This window comes from Diabrotica virgifera, chromosome 2 (assembly GCF_917563875.1).
Source record: "Diabrotica virgifera virgifera chromosome 2, PGI_DIABVI_V3a".
NCBI lineage: Eukaryota > Metazoa > Arthropoda > Insecta > Coleoptera > Chrysomelidae > Diabrotica > Diabrotica virgifera.
In genome coordinates this window covers 75,131,195-75,152,780 of record NC_065444.1, presented here as the reverse complement: position 1 = coordinate 75,152,780, position 21,586 = coordinate 75,131,195, and the positions used below count along the sequence as shown (strand labels likewise).

General features: G+C 33.0%; 1 protein-coding gene across 1 annotated transcript in view; it reads left to right on the top strand.

Moving 5' to 3' along the window:
- The window catches only part of LOC114333514 (cholinesterase 2), an 80,293-nt gene that overhangs the window by 17,900 nt on the left and 40,807 nt on the right, over nucleotides 1-21,586 (top strand). The window contains exons 3-6 of the mRNA XM_028283399.2: nucleotides 57-191; nucleotides 9,895-10,048; nucleotides 15,062-15,247; nucleotides 17,983-18,182. Of these exons, the coding sequence (XP_028139200.1) occupies nucleotides 57-191; nucleotides 9,895-10,048; nucleotides 15,062-15,247; nucleotides 17,983-18,182 (675 nt within the window). The remainder of the gene's footprint in view (nucleotides 1-56; nucleotides 192-9,894; nucleotides 10,049-15,061; nucleotides 15,248-17,982; nucleotides 18,183-21,586) is intronic.

Sequence of the window (21,586 nt, the reverse complement as noted above, 5' to 3'; positions counted from 1 at the left end):
TATTAACATTTATGTATGTATACATATATATTATTTTTATCTATTTTATATTTAAGGAACCACAACCAGTCGATAAATGGGAGGGTGTCTTTGACGCTACTCGTAATGACAAAGTTTGTTACCAACAAATTGCCGACCCAGTTTCGGGAGAAAATGAAGATTGTTTATTTGTCAACGTTTACACACCGCTGGTAAGTAGTTATAGGTACATATAAAACAACGAATTTAATAAATTTTTCGCAATCCATCCTTTCTCTGCCCTTCCCATGGATCATCTTCCATTGATTTATTTCGATCAATTCATTCTCCGTTTTAATGATACTCGCTTTGATTTTCTGTTTCTAATCGTCTTAATGTCTCGTTGGTATTAGCACCAGTTTTAGCTTTATATGACATTACTGATATTTATATTCTGTTTATCACTTCAATTAATAAATTCTCTAAATAGAATTTCTTATACATCCATATACCTATTCTATTTGCTTTTTTATTATGTGTTTTACCTCTTCCTCTATTTTTAAGTTAGTGGATAATTTAAGTAGATAATATTCAGGAGAAACAACGAGGTTAACGAATGGAATAAAGGTTATGATATTGTAAGATTTGTGAAAAGTCAAAAACTGTCATGGCTGGTGTATGAATAGAATAGAATAGAAATATGCTTTATTGTCATGAAAAATTTAACAATTTTATAGACAAAGCTTACAAGAATCATAAATAAAAACAATAACAAATACAATTTACTAAAATTATACAAATCGTCAATATAAATAAAACATAATAAAGTCAAATAAAAATCAGTAACAATCTATTGCAAAATTAAAAAAAAATTGCAAATTGCGTAATCTACCTTAAGAAATTTAATAAGAAATTTAATAAGTTATGCTGCTGCATATGACACTCAAATATGGATTAAGATTCTACTTATACATAACAATACTGTAATTTCTTAGTTATTGGTTAAGAAACTCTGCTATTGAATAATATGGTCTTTCAGATAAATAGGCTTTAGTCATTTTACGGAACTTGGGGAAAGATGTTGCAGATTTAAGTTGTAGAGGGAGATGGTTGTATAGGGAGATGGTTGTATACAGAGACAAGATAATGCAAAAATAACAAAGAAAATATTATAATGAAAGGCCAGAGGAAGGCGAAAAAAAGGAAGGCCCAGGACGAGATGGTTGGATGACGTGGAAGACGAAGACGACATGAAAATCATAAACATAAGACAATGGAGAAGGTCACAAGAAAGATCTGAATGGAAGGACATAGCAAGACCCGCAAAGACCCATCTAGGGTTATGATGCTCAAAGAAGAAGAAGAAGAAGAAGAAGAAGAAGAAGAAGAAGAAGAGGAAGAAGAAGAAGAAGAAAATAATTGAATTCCTGTAGTCACTATCAATCGCCTGCTCAATTATCTATGCCAGTTTTCAATGCATGGGCCTTTTTTTAATTACTATGGATTTAGTTTGTTCTATGTATATTTTCATGATTTACCTACTTCATACTAATTGTATAAAATCGATACTGTCACGGTCCCAGGCCTGCCCTGTCAATTCCGGAAGCTTCTGGCTGCGAACTGTCTGAGACCCTTTCTGTGGGCGAGACAAAAGAAACTTGTTTACAATCGGCGTATCTAGAAAGCTATCGATAATCCTTTTTTATTGTTCTGTAAATAATATTTACCTTTCGATTTTTCTGGAAATCAGTAGACTAATTATACATAACTATATAAATAGACATTTTTGGAATTAGAGTTCATTTGTGAATTTGAATACGTCGGTGTACTTTGATCGGGCACGGTATTTTTGAATTTGTAATTATGTAAATAAATTATTAGATTTAGTGTAATAAATAGCGGAGCTAAGTGAAGGAATCTCTATAAACGGAAAATTTATTAGCGGAGTTAAGTGATGGAATCTCTATAAACGGAAGAATAGTAAATAACATATGATTAGCTGATGAGACCGTTATAATGGCAGACACCCCGGAATCGCTACTAGAATTGCTAAATAGAATTAACGATTATTGCATTCGATACGGACTAAAAATAAACAAGAAAAAAACTAAATTTATGATTGTCTCAAAAACAGAACATGGAAATGAAAGATTAATGATAGAGCAAACCCAAATAGAAAAAGTTAAGACATACAAATATCTGGGAACCTGGGTTGATGACAAAAAAGACCAAAGCAAAGAAATTAAAGTCCGAATTGAAACTGCAAGGCAAGCATTTATAAAAATGAAGACACTGCTTACAAACAAAGACCTTCAGTTGCCTCTCAGATTGAGGGCTCTAAGATGCTACATATTTTCAATATTGCTATATGGAATGGAAGCTTGGACATTGAAGAAACAACACATAAGAAGAATAGAAGCGTTCGAAATGTGGTGTTACAGAAGAATATTTAAAATTCAGGGGGTTCAAAGGATTACCAATGTTGAAGTGCTACGACGTTTAAATAAGGAGTTAGAAATTATGAAAAGTAAAAAAACTAGAAAACTAGAATATTTGGGTCACATTACCAGAGGAGAAAAATATGAGTTGCTGACAATTATTATGCAAGGAAGGATCCAAGGAAGAAGAAGCATAGGAAGAAGACGCATCTCCTGGTTGAGGAACCTTAGAGAATGGTTTAACTGTAGTTCATTACAACTATTCAGAGCAGCAGCCAATAAAGTGACTATAGCCATTATGATATCGAACCTCCGATAGGAGAGGGAACTTTAAGAAGAAGAAGTAATAAATAAATTAGATATCGTAGTTTGTAAAATAAAAGATATAAATTCAGTGTTTTTCATTTGTTTAGAAGTAAGTCATTAAAAATAAATAAAGTCAACTAAAACTAAACATTAGTGCCTAAAAGATCATAGAAAAGTCAGTTTTGTAACAATACAATAACATCATCTGGATATCGTTTTGGTTTTCTGCCATAATTAATGCATCATCTAGATAGCAAAAATCATCTTTAGATCTGCTGTTGCCATCCTGTATCCTCTTGTGGACTTAACTTTCTTATTATTACTTTAGTTTTTCGTTTCAGGAATTTCAAAATTTCTGGCCCAGTATTGGACTACGTCCAAAACTTCTTGCTTGTTATGCCGTAGGTCATCGAGGTCGCAGGTACTAGGACAGTTTGGACCGCTGAGTATGTTCTATGTTCTGTGGTGCGTCATGTTTAGACTCTCATTTAATTGAATCTACATAAATCCAAACTGCGTTTCATCTTGATTTTCTTCCCATTTATTCTAATGACTCATACGAAATCTTCTCCTTGTGGTGCTTTCTCTTTTAGTGGAGGTTAGCGACTACACTTGCAAATCTGTCTCTGCCCAATGCGGCTCTAAACAAAGATGTTGAATCAAGGCCGGTCCAGTCTCTGATATTTATAAGCCATGAAATCTGGCGCCTACCGGGACCTCGTTTTCCTTCAATCTTACCCTGGATGATCAGTTGCGCGAGGCGGTACTTTTCATTTCTCATTATGTGTCCCAGGTAGCTAACTTTTCTGACTTAAATGATTTTTAGCAGTTCCCTATCTGTACCTATTCTCCTCAGAACATCTTTGTTTGTGGTGTGGGTTGTCCAAGGTATTTTCAAGATTCTTCTATAAAGCCAGAGTTCAAAGGCTTCTAACTTGTTCATCAGTGTTGTGTTGAGTGTCCAGGCCTCCGTTCCATACAAAAGTATTGACCACACATAGCAATGCAGAAAACGACATCTAAGGCTGATACTAATGCTACTGTTACAAAATAAGCTTTTCATTTTGATAAACCCCTGTGGGGCTATCTCTATTCTCGCCCTTACTTCTTGTTTATAATCAAGTTGATTGTTGAACCAGCAACCAAGATATTTGTATTGGCTTACATATTCAAGCTGTTGGTGTTTCACATATATTGGAAGAGGTAAATTTTTGTTCCTTGATATTTTCATAACTTTGGTTTTCACAGTATTGATCTTCATCCCCATCATAAGAAATACTAAGTATAATTATTGTTACATGGTTTCGGACGTTGTTTTTTTTTTGTAAAGTTATGAATTTGGACCTCAACCAGTCCTCTGAGATTCATTAGTTGAGTACACGTGGTTGAAAACTTAACCAATATTTTAATGTTTTCTTCGTAAATTACCTACTGGGATATTATTAGGGCCAACAGCTTTCCTGTCTTTTGCCAACTTTATATCTTGCAGTAGGTACGTACTCCTACCTCTAGTATTTTTGGTTCGTCGTATTCACCTAATATCTGTTGTTCTTCTGGTGTTTGACGTCATTAGGTGGTTTAGTTATGTACTTATCCAAGTTATCAGAATTTCTTCTTCATTTATCATCATGTTCTAGTAGGTCACCATCATCACTGTAAGTCTACATTTATATGTTCTCCATTTTTTGTGTTATTTTGCCGGTTCTTAGCGTACTCATCACTGTATATTAGTTTATAGTCCAGTCGGGTTAGACGAATAACAAGCCTAACCTTGCATTAGGAGCTGCCCCAAATTTTATTTTTTTAATCTTTAGGGGGAGTCAATAGTAGTGTAAATTTAAAATCTTGACTGAATTCCGCCATTGCGTGAGCCGCCATTTTGATTTTAAACGAAAACGGTTTTTGCTCAATATCTCCGCCATTTTCAACTTTTCAACAAAAAGTATAACAACCAAAATTGTTGAAAATGTAATTTTCTATCATTTCTATTTTCATAAATTTTTTCGTGCCATCGATATTTTCCGAGTTAAAGCGGAAAATAATGACAGTTATATATAAATCGAGCATAATTATTGAATTATCTCGTTTATTGTTAGTTTTACGACAAAAATGTCTCTATGCAAAAATAGAGAGAATTTAATTCGACATAATTTTAGTTTTTTTTTTATTTTTTTGCTAAAGTTAATATTTAAGGTAGTATGTATGCGATAATGGCGCGAGCGTAAGACCTGATTGATTTTGTAGCAATGGTTTTTGTTCAATATCAACGCTATTTCAACTTAAATTGTTCCAAATATGATTTCGTACAATTTGCTTTTAACAATGTTTTTCATGCGGTTGATATTTTCCGAGTTAAGTGGGAAAATAGTAAAAAGTGATAGGGGGAGCAAAATTACTGAATTGAATCTTTTTTCCTAGCTGCCCCAAATTTTATAATTCTATCCTTTAGGGGAGATCAATAGTAGTGTAAAATTAAAATCTCGACTGAATTCAGCGGTTACATTAGCCGCCATATTGATTTTAGAGGAGAACCGTTGTTGCTTAATATCTCCGCCATTTTCAACTTTTCGACAAAAACGGTAGGAACTAAAATTGTTGGAAACGCAATTTCCTACAATTTCTTTGTCACAATTTTTTTATGCGATTAATATTCTTCGAGTTAAGGAGGAAAATAGTGGAAGCAGAGGGTAAGCATAATTAGTGAATTGTCTAATTTATTATTAACTTTACGACATATTTGTACATAAACAAAAATAAAGAGAAATTATATTTTATACAATTTTTGAAACTTCCAATGAAACACCAACCAAACTAAGTACATAAAAGACATAAATAATAACTTATATGCATTAAGTTCACTTAATTTTATTAACTAGCGGGTTTTATTGGTTGAATTTGTCTGTCGATAATTAAGTTTCATGTCAGCTAACATATATTAATATTTCAACAATTTTTTGAAGTTATACTTCTTTACGGGCGTATTGACGGTGAAATTTTATATGGGAAAACCTAGCGACCGGGCGCATGCGCATTATAACTTTGTTCTGATTGGATGTTCAAATGACATGACAAAAATTATCCAATATGGCAGCTGTGGCACAGCTGTGGGACTGTGTTTGGTTATAATGTATGCTTGTTGCGTTTTAAAATTTGTAGGAAGAGAAACAACAAACAAAAAGTTAGTTAATGGTTATACTGCCTTTTTAAATAGTTTTCATATTATATTTTTGGACTTATTTACATAGAAGAGATGATTGTTGCATGCCAATGTAAAAGCTCATCAAACTGTGCCTAGTATGAGTGCCGCAGATCTCGCTTATTCAAAGCTAAAGAATCTTTCACTGGTAAGTGTTTTATAAATAGTTGATCAAATTTTGTTATGATATTTGAATATAGCCACTTTGCACGACGCAAGTGATTGCGAAATTTATTAGTCGTTATACGGGCTCCGATACCTACCTTGAACCTACCAAAATACATAAGTAGTATGTAATACTTTTTTTTACATAATTTGATTACCATCAAAATTTCTATCAATATTCACCTAATATATTGTCTTCTTACCCTATGTCTTGTTGTATTTTTTCAATTCTAAATCATTTCAATTCAAAATCAAAATAATTTGATTTACATAAGTTAAAAATGTCAAAAGGTTAATCTGTTTAGTTAGACGATCTTCGCACATAATGACAAGCTGTCTCTGTGGTGCAGTTTTAATGCGGGTGAATCCCAATACAACGCAAATACCAGCCGCGTGGTAAGTTGGTTCGAATCCCAATAGAAACTTTTATTTTTTTTATTTTTATTTATACATTTTATGATTGTAAGTATATTTATTATATAATTTTATTTTCAGAAAATACGTATTTAGTTAAAAATTTTTCCGACAATTAATGTTCAGAAATCATTTGTGGCATTTTTAATGTGTTTGTGTGTGTTTTATTTTTTTATTATTTTAATTTTTGGCACTGTTTTAATAAAAATGTTTGAGAAGTATTAAGTATAAATTAATTTAATATTTAAATAAAATATAAATAAAAAGTATATTAATTTCGTTTATAATCATAGAAGTATAACTTCTTACGTGCGTACAAAGTACACACACATTCTTTTTTTTTTAATTTTGGACCCCGTTGGGGGTAATTTTCCCATTCCTCCCCCCTCTTAGACCCGCCACTGGTTCTCTCGAAAATTTGTAGTAAATCGTAATTGCAACAATTTCAGTCCTTACACTTTTTGTCGAAAAGTTGAAAATGGGGAAGATATTGAACAAACACAATTGCTTTAAAATCAATCGGGTCTTACGCTCGCGCTTTTACCGCATACGTAATACCTTAAATATTGATTTTCTAAAAAAAATAAAAGAGATCAAAATTGTACAAAATTTAATTTTCTTCATTTTTGTATGGGTTGAAATTTGTTGTAAATGTAATAATAAACAAGATAATTCAATAACTCAATAATTATTCTTTAACTGTCACTGTTTTTCCCCATAACTCGGAAAATATGGACCGCGCGAAAAAAATTATAATAAACGAACTTATAGAAAATTACATTTTCAACAATTTTAATTTGTATATTTTTTGTCGAAAAGTTGAAAATGGCGGAGATATTGAGCAAAAACGGTTCTCGTTTAAAATCAAGATGGAGGCTAACTCAACGGTCAAATTCAATCGATATTTAAAATTAATTTACATTACTATTGACTTCCCCTAAACATTAGAAGAATAAAATTTGAGGCAGCTCCTAATGCAATGTCAAATGCTATCCCGACTGGGCTATTATGTCTCTCTCTCTCTCTCTCTCTCTCTCTCTCTCTCTCTCTCTCTCTCTCTCTCTTGTCGTTTCCTCATTACTGAGGATCGTGATTTCTTATAATATTCCTAACAATGTTTATCCATTGGTCTCTATCTTCAGCTGCTCTAAGAGCTTCGCAGAATGAGTTTCCACCTGAATGCTTTATTTGGTCAGACCATCTAGTTGGTGATCGTCCTCTTGATCTTCTCCCCGGAACGTTTCCAGAAACAATTAATCTCTCTCTGCGAACCACGTGACAAAATAATTGCAGAATTCGTTGCAGACATATTGTGGACAGCCTTTTTTAATATTGAGTTGGTTTAGAATGGAAACGTTTATCCTATGAGCTATCCAAGGTATGCGTAGCATTCTTCTCCAGTCCCACATCTCAAAGGCATCAATTTTTTGGCGCTCGCATGCGCGAAGAGTCCAAGTCTCTGCTCCGTATAGAAATATTGAGAATACAAGGGTATTCACCAGTCTCATCTTGATATTTTGAGAGATAGATCTGTCTTTCCAAACTTTAGTTAGGCGACTCATCGCATTTTTGGCCATACCAATACGTCTCCGAACTTCTGCTTCACAGTTACCATCGTTAGTTATACTAGACCCGAGATAGATAAAGGTGTTTACTATCTGGTATTCCTGTAACATGTTAGTCAGTTGAATAGTGTCGAATCTGTCGACCACCATTATTTTTGTCTTAGCTTTATTGATTTTCAGACCAACTTTATTGCTTTCGTACTCAACTCTTCGCAGAAGATCAACCATTTCTTCCTCATTTGCTGCTATAAATGTAGTGTCATTAGCAAATCTTAAATTGGAGATTTTCCTACCAGCTACTGTTACTCCACCGGCCCATCCTTCTAAAAGCATCCTCATGACATGTTCACCATAAATGTTAAATAAGTCAGATGACAACACGCATCATTGTCTAACACCTCTCTCGGTCTTGAATTGGTTTGAGAACTTCTGATCTAGTCGTACTGTTGCTATATTAGACTGGTACAGATTTTTAATAGGTGTCACCAGGTGTATTGGTGCGCTCATTTCTATTAAAATTTCCATATCCAGACCACAGATTTATCCAGCTTACACAATCAAATGCTTTTTGGTAGCCAACGAAGCATATAATCATAGGTACTTGAAATTCTCTAGACTTTTCAATGAGTTGTCTCAGATTCAGGATTTGTTCCCTTGTACCTTTACCCTTTACTAACCCCGCTTGTTCCAGAGGTATTTGGTAATGTAGATAGGTTTTTAATCTGTTTTTGATATGTAATATGCAACAAGATTTTACTAGCATGTGTTATCAGTGACATTGGGTGGAATGCATAAAACGTAGTACCTGCTAATACTTCAGGTACGTACTACATTTTTGAAGAATTTGCTACACTTACAAAGCATTTGCTTTCCTCCGTAGCATCTGCTACTATTTACCAGATATATAGAAGGATGTACTACGCTTTTGAATTATTTGCTAGTTTAGTAGAATTTGCTTCAGTTTAGGTGAAGTTGGTGGATGAACGACTTCGGCGTAGGTGTTTTTTGTTAAAAAATGGCAGCATTTATGAATGTTTGTCGTAGAAAAATCTACAAACCAGGAAGAAGATACAATGACGATATTTACCGTAAAATATTTAGGTAATTATCATGAATCGTGCAGGTTTTTTCATACAGTGCGCTGGAATAAGGGTTACCTCCCATATTAACTCATTTATTTTTCTAGGTTTTTTCGATTATTTCATTAAAGGCAGCAGTTAGTTTATTCAATGCAGATTCTTTTTCATTTTTAATTTTTGGGATCATTCTCTTATCAAATAAAATTTGATAATTTTCAAGAAGATTAACGAACAATCATTGTTCATTTTTGTCCTCGCCTAACTCTTTTGTCACTTCTGAATCTGAACCACTCATTTTTACTTACAACTCACTTATTCTAATAATAATTAGGTGCGTAAAAATGTAAATTCACAAAACACAATAGCACATGGAAAACTAGTTCTAATACGATTGGTATGATGTGTGATGCGCACAACGGCACTACGGCTGGTGCTACGTTTAGTAGTAGATCCTTTAGGTCAGTAGCAGGTACTTCGGTTGTGTAGTACGGCCTTCTCAACAAAGCACCTACTTTTATGTAAAAGAAAATGCTACAAATTAGATACTATTTGCTGAAGCAATAGCATCTACTACGTTTTATGCATTCTACCCAGTGTGCGGTAGTTTTCACATCTGGTAGTAGTTCCTTTTTTGTGTAGTGGGATATAAATTGAGGTACACCAATCAGATGGCCATTTTCCTGAATTTCAAATAGCGACACAGATAGAATGGATGATATGTATATGTAATCCTTTGTCACAGTTTATGTATAAGGACATTCAATTGTTTTTAGTATCCATTGCCAAACCAAGGATTGCCAGTTATGGTCTGGTTTTACGGAGGGGGATTTATTGGCGGTACCGCTAACTTTTACACTTACGGGCCTCATTATTATATGGAACAAGGCATTATTGTTGTAACAGTTTCATACAGAATTGGTATATTAGGTAAGTAAGTAATAAAGGAATGAGCATACATAATATACTCGTTGTTTCGCAGACGACCAAATAGGTACTAATAGCACAAGACTACGATGATATCAGTTATATGACGAGAAAGCTAATAAAGAAATATAGGAAATGGGGACTAGAGATTAACATAGGAAAAACCAAATATATGAATATAGGTGGGACGCAGCAGGACTTGATCCTAGGCGGGGGAGAAACAAACAGTAAATATAACGAATATAAAATCCATAAGGAAGAATTTCCTCTAGCTGGCTGTATACCATTAATTACAAAAAAAATTGATGAAAAATTTTCTTTATAAAAGGTATATTTAATATAAGACACCTGGATATGAAAATCACGAATGACGGAACATTGGACGGAGCCACAAAAGAGCTATATATTTTCAGGACAGAAAAGCAATTAGGCTTCTAAACTCAGTACTATGGGACAAGCAGATAAACAATCAAAATAAGAAAAAAATCTATAAAGCCGTAGTAAAAATCATTATAACATATAGCTGCGAAGTGTGACCTAAAAAAAATCGAAGCAAATGTTAAAGGTCACCGAAATAGATTTTTGGAGAAGAGCTGCAGGAAGAAGAAAACATTTCACCAATGAACGCATACAAGTTAACACATACAATAAATGACGAAATCAACGAAATACAACTAAGATGATTTGGTAACGTACAAAGAATGTATGAGGACGGAATCCCAAAACAAGTACAAAACAAGTACAAAAGAAGAAGAAGGGGTAGACCGAGGAAAAGTTGGAAGGAAGGAATAAACAAAGCCGTGGAAGAAAAAGGCCTGCAAGTATATCAAACTGTGCGGGCAGAGAGGAATGGCGAATGGGTATCGGAAAGCGAAGAACGTTGTAAACCGATAGTATATATACAGGGTGTCCAGAAAGTCTACCGACCAACAACGAATTCAGGAGATTTCTCAGATAATTTTAAGACAACTTAACCCAATTCACTTAATCCGAAAACACTTCCTAAGGAAGCTAGAGTTATTTGAAGATGGCGTCTGGTAATTAGTTTTATTTAAATACCTCCGGAACGCTTCCATTTAGAAAAGCAAAAATTGGTACGCGTATTTATCTTCCAAAGATAAATCTATTTCATCCATTGCAAATTTCTAGTACCGGTCATAGGCCTCCATTTTGGGTATGGCAACGGTTACTTTATCACATAACTTTTTTGTCTTTAACTTTTACGCATTTTTGACTCTGAATTATTAAATTGTGAGGAATTCTGGTAATAAAAGGTACTCTTGTTTTAAGTCGATAGTATACACTGTTTTCTAGAAAAATCGATTTGAAAATTTTTCGTTTTTTAAATTTCAAAAAAAAATTAAAAAAAAATATTTAGAAAAACGAAAACTTGCACGTTTAATTACATTCCAGAGATGAATCGATATCATTAATTGCGAATTTCTAGTATGAGTCATATGCGTATGTTTTGGGTAGGTCAACGGATATTTTATCACATAACTTTTTTGTCTTTAATTTTTAAGCATTTTTGACACTAGATCATTAAATTATGAGGTATTCTAGTAGTAAAAGTTACTCTTGTTTAAGTTGGTAAAATACACCTTTTTTTGAAAAAATTTTTTTTTCAAATTCAAGAGACGAAAAATTTTCAAATCGATTTTTCTAGAAAACGGTGTGTCTTACCGACTTAAATCAAGAGTACCTTTTGGTACTAGTATACCTCACAATTTAATAATCCAAAGTGAAAAATGCTTAGAATTTAAAGACAAAAAAGTTATGCGATAAAAAATTCCTTTACCCTACACAAAACGGATGCCTATGACCCGTACTATAAGTTTGCAATAGATGGAATCGATTTATCTCTGGAAGGTAAATATTATGCGTACCAATTTTTGTTTTTCTAGCTAGAAGTGTTCTGGAGGTATTTATGAAAAACTAATTAAAAAACGCCATTTCCAAAAAGCTCTAGCTCCCTTAGGAAGCATTTTCGGACTAGAGGAATTTGGTTAAATTGTCTTAAAATTACCTGATAGATCTACTGTCTTTGTTTGTGGGCAGAATTTCTGGACACCCTATATAAGTAATAAGTGGACTTGGCAAATATGCAAATTGCATATTTTGCATTAAGACCAGTAAGGATCTGTTTTTAGGTGGATGTGAGAGGTGGCATTCAGATTTTTGCGGATAGTTAGGTGATAACTTCGTTAATAATAATTGATTTATGCTCCTTCTCAAATATGCCAAGAACATAAATAAAAAAAAAATAAAATATTTAAAAATTTCAAAAAATTTCGTTTTTTTTCTACTTTTTTTGCTTATAACTTAAAAACTATTTATTTTAGAACAAAGTCCTATACGAACAAAACAAAGATAATTAAATTTTCTATCAGATGCGATTGGTTAGAAATGTCTTAATTTATCAACCTTGCTTCACAATAGCAATAAATATAAAATAAGGGGGCAAAACAAGCCTACACTTGGAACCTTCCTAATTCGCTTAGAAAATTTTTGTAATGTGCTAAAACCGTACACCAAATTTCATTAAAATTGACTTACTAGATTTTGCATAATAATTTTGCAATCTAAACTTTTTTTAAAAAATTAAAATTTTTTAAAATCTTGCACAACAAAAACTAGAACATACAAATATTTGTCAATTTTTTTACATATAAAGAAGTACTCCACCTATCTAATGCACTTTACAGAATTGAAATCGAATTATTTAAGCAGCCTCAGCAATGTTTTAAAATTATAAACAATTTTTTGGCTTATAAACAAATTAGTGCTGTGGCCAGGATGGGGTGCTACGGGCTCCTTTATTTAGATGGACTTACCCAAGTTTTTTTATGTATTTTGACCCGTAGAACACGAATTTTTTGGGTAACAGTTGATCCGGATGTCGATAAGATTGTTATAAACAAAGAACTTGAGGGATTACATAAAATCGATTTTTCGCAAAATAAAACATTTTTTTGTATTTCTTGGGTAATTCTAAGCAAAATATGTTCTTACAAGTTTTTTCGTAGGATGCATAGTTTTCGAGATAAACGCGGTGGAACTTTCAAAAAATCGAGAAATTGCAATTTTTGAACGCGAATAACGTTTGATTAAAAAATAAAATAGCAATTCTGCTGACAGCATTTGAAAGTTTAAGTCAAATTATACCGGTTTTAATTATTTGCATTGCTAAAAATTAATTTTTTTATTATTAAACAAAGCTATTTGTTTATAAGCCAAAATATTGTTTATAAATTTAAAATATTGCTGGGGCCCCTTCAATAATCCGATTTTAATTCTCTAAAGTGTATTAGATAGGTAGAGCACCTCTTTATATATAAAAAAACTAGCCAACTTCTAAATGGTCTACTTTTTGTTCAGAAAGATTTTAAAAAATTTGAACTTTTTTAAAAACATTTAGATTGCAAATGTATTATGCAAAATTTATTAGGTCGATTTTAATGAAATTTGGTACACGATTTAAGTATGTTACAAATAATTTCCTAAGCGAGTTACTAAGGTTCTAAGTGCCACCAAAGTGGTTAAAAAATATTGAATAACAACAGACTTATTTTGCCCCCTTATTTTGTATTTATTGCTGTATTGCAGAAAAGGTAATACCTTAAGACATTTTTTACCAGTCGTATATCATACAAAATTGAATTATCTTTATTTTGTTTCTCTACGACTTTGTTCCAAAACGAATCGTTTTAAAGTTATAAGCAAAGAAAGCAGAAAAAAAATCGATGTTTTTCGAAATTTTTAAATATTTTAATTTTTTTATGAATGTTCCGGGCATATTTGAGGAGGAGTATAAGTCAATTATTATTACTGAAGGTGTCACCTAACTTTATCTGCAAAAATCCGAATGCCACCTCTCACATCCAAAAATAGACGTTTTTTCGTAGATCCTTACTGGGCTATATTATATGTCCATTTTTGCATATTTTTATAAGTGTGCATAAAGTGCATATAATTTGAAATTTTGGTTGTAACTATACATATATATTTTTATATTCATGTAACAAATAAGTAGCTTGGAAATCGCAATATTTAATTTTGTTTTATAATTTCTTAAAATTCAAAATTTCGGTATAGGAATGTAGTAACTAATAAAAGATAGCGGCTTACATAGTTTTGTCACGTTTTGTCTTTGACGCAAGGGTTCCAAAATCTGCCAGTTTATATCTCTAAGTAAAATTTTTTATTATGACGGCCCATTTCACTTTTGTTGTAAAATAAACCGTGAAAACGTGTCTTTGTAATTTTGTGAATAATTATTTTACTTTGAAAATTCCGAAAATAAACAGTTCAGTGTCATTCATAAAATCAAACTGTAGTTTTGTTCAGAAAACTATTCCCCAATTAGAATTCTCTAAAAAATTATCATTGTTAGAAAACGATAAAAATAATACATATTGGACAGTTGATGTAGAGGGAAATTTTTATATTGTACTCAAATAGAAGCCATAAGTTTTTATTACAAAATTTTGAACAGCATTTGATAGTTTATTCTTACCACAATTTAAAAATATCATTTATTTGTTAAAACACTTAAATATTTAGTTACATAAGCCTAGTTTGTAAAATACCTATTTACATATTATTAATACAACATTACATACATGTGAAGATTTTGTAAGTATTTTTGTGAATAAAAAATATTGTAAATATTACATGCATATTTTCTAGATAAACATGCATATTTTTGGGTAAAGTACTGCATATTTATGCGCATATTTCATACCTTTTTATTTGCATATTTGCCTAAGTCTAAATAAGAGAATAAATTTTCACATATTTGCAGTTTAGGTGAAGGTGTACGAAGGAGAAAATTCAGGTACACTTTTACTGGTAATAACGCACCGACACCAATTTGTGAAAACGTAAATTTATCCAGTTTTTTAAGTATAAAGATAGACACACTCTCAGAATTAACTAATTTTTATTAAGCATCGATACGAATATATGAACGAATATCTTTACATCACTAATATAGCAATTTGCAATACTTTTTAGGATTTCTTTCTACTGGAGATACGGTTATACCAGGAAACTACGGTTTGAAAGACCAACAGCTTGCTTTGAAGTGGGTTCAACAAAATATTCAATCCTTTGGAGGAGACCCAGATAAAGTGACGATATTTGGACAAAGCGCAGGAGGAGCGTCCGTGACTCATCATCTGCTAAATCAAAAATCGACAGGTTAGTCGTATATATAGTTTTCATGGTCACAAAAATACAAGAAACACAAATCGCTGTTAACACTGGTTCATTATCATCATCAATCTGTACGCGTCCGACATAAGTCTCCGTCAGGTATTTTCATTCGTCCTTCTCTTGGGTGGCTTGCATCCAGTTACTGTTAACACGCATCAGGTCGCCAGTCCACTGGTTGATAAGCATACTCTGCTCAATAGTACTTCTTCTCGCGGTCTCCACTCGAAAATACGTTTTGTCCATCGGTTGTCTGATAATCTGGCGACGTGTTGTACCTAATAGGTAGTTTTTTGGATCTGTTTTGTCTCCTTTTTTATGTAATAAAACAATGACTGCACTGTGAAAGGGGCTTTTCCTTGGTAGATGCATTCCGTGAAAAGTTTGGCCGAAACCTGGATAATTTTATTTCCACCTAATTTGATCACCTGGATCCCTACTACGTCACCGCTAGCGGGTTTGTTATTTTTCATTTCTAAAAGTGTAGTTTTGACCTAGTATAGTATTATTTCTGTCATTAATTCTGATCCCCGGTTTGTAATTTTGGGCAGGAACTGAGCTTGCCGTTCGTTGGTGCTCACAACGAAACGTTTACATTTCCAGGTAAAAGAATTCAACAACCTCGACGATTTTTGTTTCTTATTCTGTATACCGGGTGGTGAATTGGAAAACGGGATAAACCAATTATAAACTACTGAATTCCTGCTTCTTTAACTATTTTACATCAAGACATTAGAAACTATTTGTGGAGCATTGAAATATGTATTGAAAATAACTGTTAAAATTGTTCTACGAATTAAACATATTCCAAAATTTTGTAAAAATGTAATACATTTTTCAGTTTTTCAGCACAAAATTAGGCCACACACAGTGAAATAATGTGTCACAATGAAGTTATTATTTTCACATTTTTAAACTGTCAATATGTTTATTTTATCATTTATTGTTTAAAAACAAAACAGTTGATACCCTCAGTTGCGGAGAAAGTATTAATAGTCGGAGAGATACAAGCGGATTTTGTGCGTGATAAGTAATATGGAAAAACTATATGGGGATATGTTGAATTAGTTGTGTACATGACTTTCACCAACAGCCGGAAACCAGAGTAGGGGCCGAGGGTAGTTATAAGGGGTCAAATTCGCGGTTTCTATTATTTTTTTTTATGACGCTCATGATCGATATAGTGCACCAAAATTTGGGAATAAGTAGATCATGACGTAACTAAGTCAAATCTCTAGGGGCGGAACGCTGCGTGGCCGACAAAGGGGTGGGGGTAGGGGTAAATATAAAAAATATAAAGGGTTTTTTGCGACGTTCGTGATTGAGATAGTAGACCAAAATTTGGGAATAAGTAGACCATGACATTACTAAGTCAAATCCCCAGAGCCAGAAACCAGAGAGTGAAACCAGAGCTGAGTAGGTCATGGGGTAACTAAGTATAATCTCCAGGGGTGTAACGCTGCGTGGCCGATAAAGGGGTGGGGATAGGTGTGAATATAAAAAACATAAGGGGTTTTTTGCGACGTTCTAGATTGAGAGTGCACCAAAATTTGAAAATAAGTAGACCATGACTTAGCTAAGTAAAATCCCCAGAGCCGGAAACCAGAGTTGGGGATGGGGGTAGTTTTAAGAGATCAAAGTCGCAGTGTGTATTATTTTTTTGTGACCTTGTACAACATTTGTCCCCCTCGCAGCGTTACGCCCCTGGAGATTTCACTTAGTAATGTCATGATCTACTTATTCCCAAATTTTGGTGCGCTATCTCGATCACGAACGGCAAAAAACCCCCATATATTTTTATATTCAGCCCTGCCTACCACTCCTTTGTACCCCAAGCAGCGTTCCGCCCCTGAAGATTTTAATTAGTTACGTCATGACCTACTTACTCCTAAATTTTGGTGCACTCGATCATGAGCTTCATAAAAAAAAATAATAAAAACCGCGAATTTGACCCCTTATAACTACCCTCGGCCCCCACTCTGGTTTCCGGCCGTTGGTGAAAGTCATGTACACAACTAATTCAACATATCCACTTATAGTTTTTCCATATTACTTATCACGAACAAAATCCGCTCCCAGCTCTTAGACTATAATAATAAAGATTTTTTATTAAGTCAATGGTGTGAGCACTGTCAGTTAAATAGTAACGTGTGGCCTAACTTTTACACACATTCCTACTGTGGCAAATGTATTATTTTATTACAATTTTATTACATTTATTACAATTTTAACTTTTGATTTTAATATAGATGTCAATCCTCTACAAATATTTTCTCATGACTTTTGATGTAAAATAATTAGGAAAGCAGGAATTCAACAGTTTAGAATTTTACATTGAGTTTCCTATCGCCCGTTTTATGATTCACCACCCGGTATATTTTTCTTGCATATGTTGTTGGAATTTCGCTTCAAAACTTTAAAACTTTTATTTTGTAATTGAATGTTTTGTTTTGTTATTTTGTTACTAAATTATTTTAGTTATTTCTCTTTTGTTGTTTTCTGCTAACACTGTTTAAAATTTGATTAGTATACCTTACACTTTTAAGTTTCTTCTTCTTTTATATTGCTATATTTTTCTCTAAGCCACGTTGTTTTAGCTTGGCTTGTTTCATTATTAATAATTATTTAGTGAGCATTCTGGTATTTTCTATTGTTAGTTTCTAATTGTCTTCTTTTAAATTTCATGATATTATTGTACACTATCCACATATTTGATTTTTTAGGTTTATTTAGAGCTGCAATATCACAAAGTGGATCTGCACTTTGTCCATGGGGATATCAATGGAAACACAAAGCTATCGCTTACAAGATAGCATCAATCATAGATCCAAATTTCAACCCAAATTCAACTTCTGAGGAATTGATGAGTTTTTTGCAAAGTGTTGCCCCGGAGAACCTAGTAAATGCATCTCTTACACTTCTAGTAAGTAAAATGATATAATTAAAAAAATATTAATACCCCAGGCTGTGGGTAAAAAATAAGTCGATTTCAGGATATAATTCAGGAATTTTTGAAACCTATCAGGTGTTGTAAAGGACGATGCCAGGAATAACTTCTACTAAAATGTAACCAAAAATATTGTGCGCTTTTTTTATATTGCGATTTTCATTTGTTAAATTTGCAATTTTTAATGATTTTTAATTTTGAAGCTTAGGATATTGATTTTAGAGAAAAACCTTTTAATAGAAAGTTGTAGTAAATTAAAAAACCTACAATTTGAGGTACGGTAAGTTTAATTTGGTTAATTGGTTATTGCAAAACAGCCTGCGAAAGGTCCAAAATGGCCGTTTTTTACAATTGCATTATTTATTGTACAAATAATTTTTTTTTATTTTTTAAAGCTTTAAAATGAAGATCTTTCTTTCAATTTCAAACATAAAAAAAATTTAAAGCCAGATTAACGAATTTGTTGCTTATATACAATATATACAATAGCACTAAAGGCCTTAGAGGCCCATGGCTTGAAAAGTTTGTTTTTTTTTCTTTCTTCATTTTCACGTTTCTTTATGTGCTGAGCTCTTCTCTGGCTTGATATGTGGTTTTCCTCCATTCCTTCCTGTCACTCATTTTTCTTTTTTGGCCCTCTAGCCCCATTCTTTCCAAATCTTTTTCGACGTCTTGCTTAAATCTATTTTTCGGCCTTCCTCTTCTCTTTCTTGAAGTTATAGTGTAGTTTAGTACCTTCTTTGGAGTCCTCGTGTTTGGCATCCTTTCAATGTGACCTCGCCATCTAAGTCTCTGAGCCTTTATCACTCCTATTATATTAGGTTGGTTGTATAATTGTTTTAACTCATCATTTGATCTTCTTATCCATAAACCGTCCCTTATTTTTCCTCCATATATCTTCCTTAGTATTTTCCTTTCCCAGATCTCCAGTAAATTTTGTTCATTTTTTGTCATTGTCCATGTCTCACTGCAGTATGTTACTATTGGCTGTATAGTTGTTTTGTATAGCTGTACTTTTGCCCTTCTTGATAGAAACTTGCTTTTCAACATTACATTAAGCGCATGTACACTTCTATTGCCTGCCATTATTCTAGCTTGTATTTCTTCTTTAATGATAGGTTTACGTGATATTATTGCCCCTAGGTATGTAAATCTTTCTACCATTTCGAATTCGTATGATGTTCCTTCTTCTACTTCTACTTTAAACTTTTGACCATTCCTAAACTGACCATCTGTCCACTCCATACATTTTGTTTTAGTTGAATTTATATATAGTCCCATTTTCTTCGCTGCTTTTACTATTCTCTGTACCATCTCCTGTAGCTCTTTTTTTCCTCTTGCCAGTAACACCACATCATCCGCAAACGCCAAAACTTGGTGTCTTCTTTGATATATGAGTCCTTCTCTATTGATTTTTGCTTCTCGCATTATTTTTTCTAGGCATAAGTTGAAGAGTAAAGATGACAGAGGATCGCCCTGTCTTAATCCTTCGTTTACTATAAATTTTTCTGATGATTGATTGTTTATTTTGACTCGGTTTTCTGTATTCTCCAGAGTGAGATGTATCATGTTACGTAGCTTTCTCCTAACTCCCAATTCCTCAAGCGCCTCTTTTAATTTCTTCCTCTTTATTCTATCGTATGCTTGTTGGAAGTCGATGAATAGTGCTATCGTTGGTAGGTTGTGTTCATAGCTTTCTGCTTGTAATTCTCTGATTACGAATACTTGGTCCGTTGTGCTTCTCCCTCTTCTAAATCCGCACTGATATTCGCCTATTATATTTTCAGCTTCTTTTTCAAGTTTGTCTTTTATTGATTTTCCTAGGATTTTGTATACGGTATTTAGTAAAGCTATTCCTCTATAATTACTGCATTATGTTTTGTCGTTTTTTTTATGTAATGGGCAGATAATTGCTTCCTTCCAGTCCTCTGGTATTCGTTCTTTTAACCATATATCTTTTATGATTTTGTGTATCCAATCATTCAGCAATTTTCCACCATATTTCATCATCTCTGCTGTTATGTTATCGCTTCCAGGGCATTTGTTGTTTTTAAGATTTCTAATTATTTCCTCGATTTGTTCTTTGCTCGGTGGATTATCTTCTATGTCTTCTAACTGTTCATTTTCTGTCTCTGCTTCTATGGATTCATTTTGGTTTGGCTTATTCTTGCCATTTAGTAATTCGTCAAAATACTCTTTCCATATCTCTACTATTTCTGCTTCGCCGCTTATATTATCTCCAGCTTTGTTTTTAACGAATATGGGTTTTTGCTGGTATCCTCTTTTCTCGTTTCTGGCACCTTGATACAGGTTTTTTATTTCTTTATTTATGTAGTTCTCTTCTATTTCTTTTAGCTTATTATCTAAGTGTTTTCTCTTCTTTTCTCTCAACAACCTCTTTACTTTTTGTCTTTGTTCTATATATCTATCATGCGTCTCTGTTGTTTCTTTCTTGATCATTTCCATCCTTAATGATTGTCTTAGTTCTATTTCTTTTTGGCACTCTATGTCGAACCACTCCTTCCTCTTTTTAATCTCTTGTTTATTACATTCTTTTGCTGCTTTGTTCATTACTTGCTTTATGATTTCCCAGTTGTTCTCCGTTTGTTCTTCTATTTGTATCTTTTTTAGTTCCCTTTCCATTGTTTCTCTGTATGTTTCTTGCTCTTTTTTTGTTGCAAACCGAATTGGTTTATTTATACATTTCTTTTCTTTTATTTTGTTTTTGTTTTCAGGTATCAGTTGCTTCATTTTGATACCCACCATGTAATGGTCGGAGTCGGCATCTGGTCCTCTGTATGTTCTAATCTTCTTTATACATTGCTGCTCTTCTTTTTCGATCAGCACGTGATCTATTTTGTTTTTGGTCTTTCTATCTGGCGATATCCATGTTTCCTTGTGTATTTCTTTTCTTTCGAAATATGTGCTCATTATGATCATATTTTTTCTCTTGCAAAATCTATGAGGAACTGTCCATTTTCATTAGTTTCATTGTGTTTACTATGTTTTCCTATTGTCGGTCTAAATACTTCTTCCTTCCCTATTTTGGCATTTGCGTCGCCTAAAATAATTTTCATGTCGTATCTGGGTATACTTTCGATTGTTCTATTTAGTTCACTGTAAAAAGATTCTTTGACATCATTATCTTTTTCTTCAGATGGTGCGTGAATATTTATGAGAGTGATTTTTTGGTATTTTCCCTTGATCCTGATACTACATATTTGATCTGATATTGGTTTGAATTCTACTGTTGCTTCCTTTAGTTCTTTTCGTAGCATAAAACCTGTGCCTAATGTTCTATTCTTTCCGCCGCTATTAAAAAACACTGTACCTTCTATTTCTAATATATCATTTCCCAGCTGTTTTGTCTCCTGCAAGGC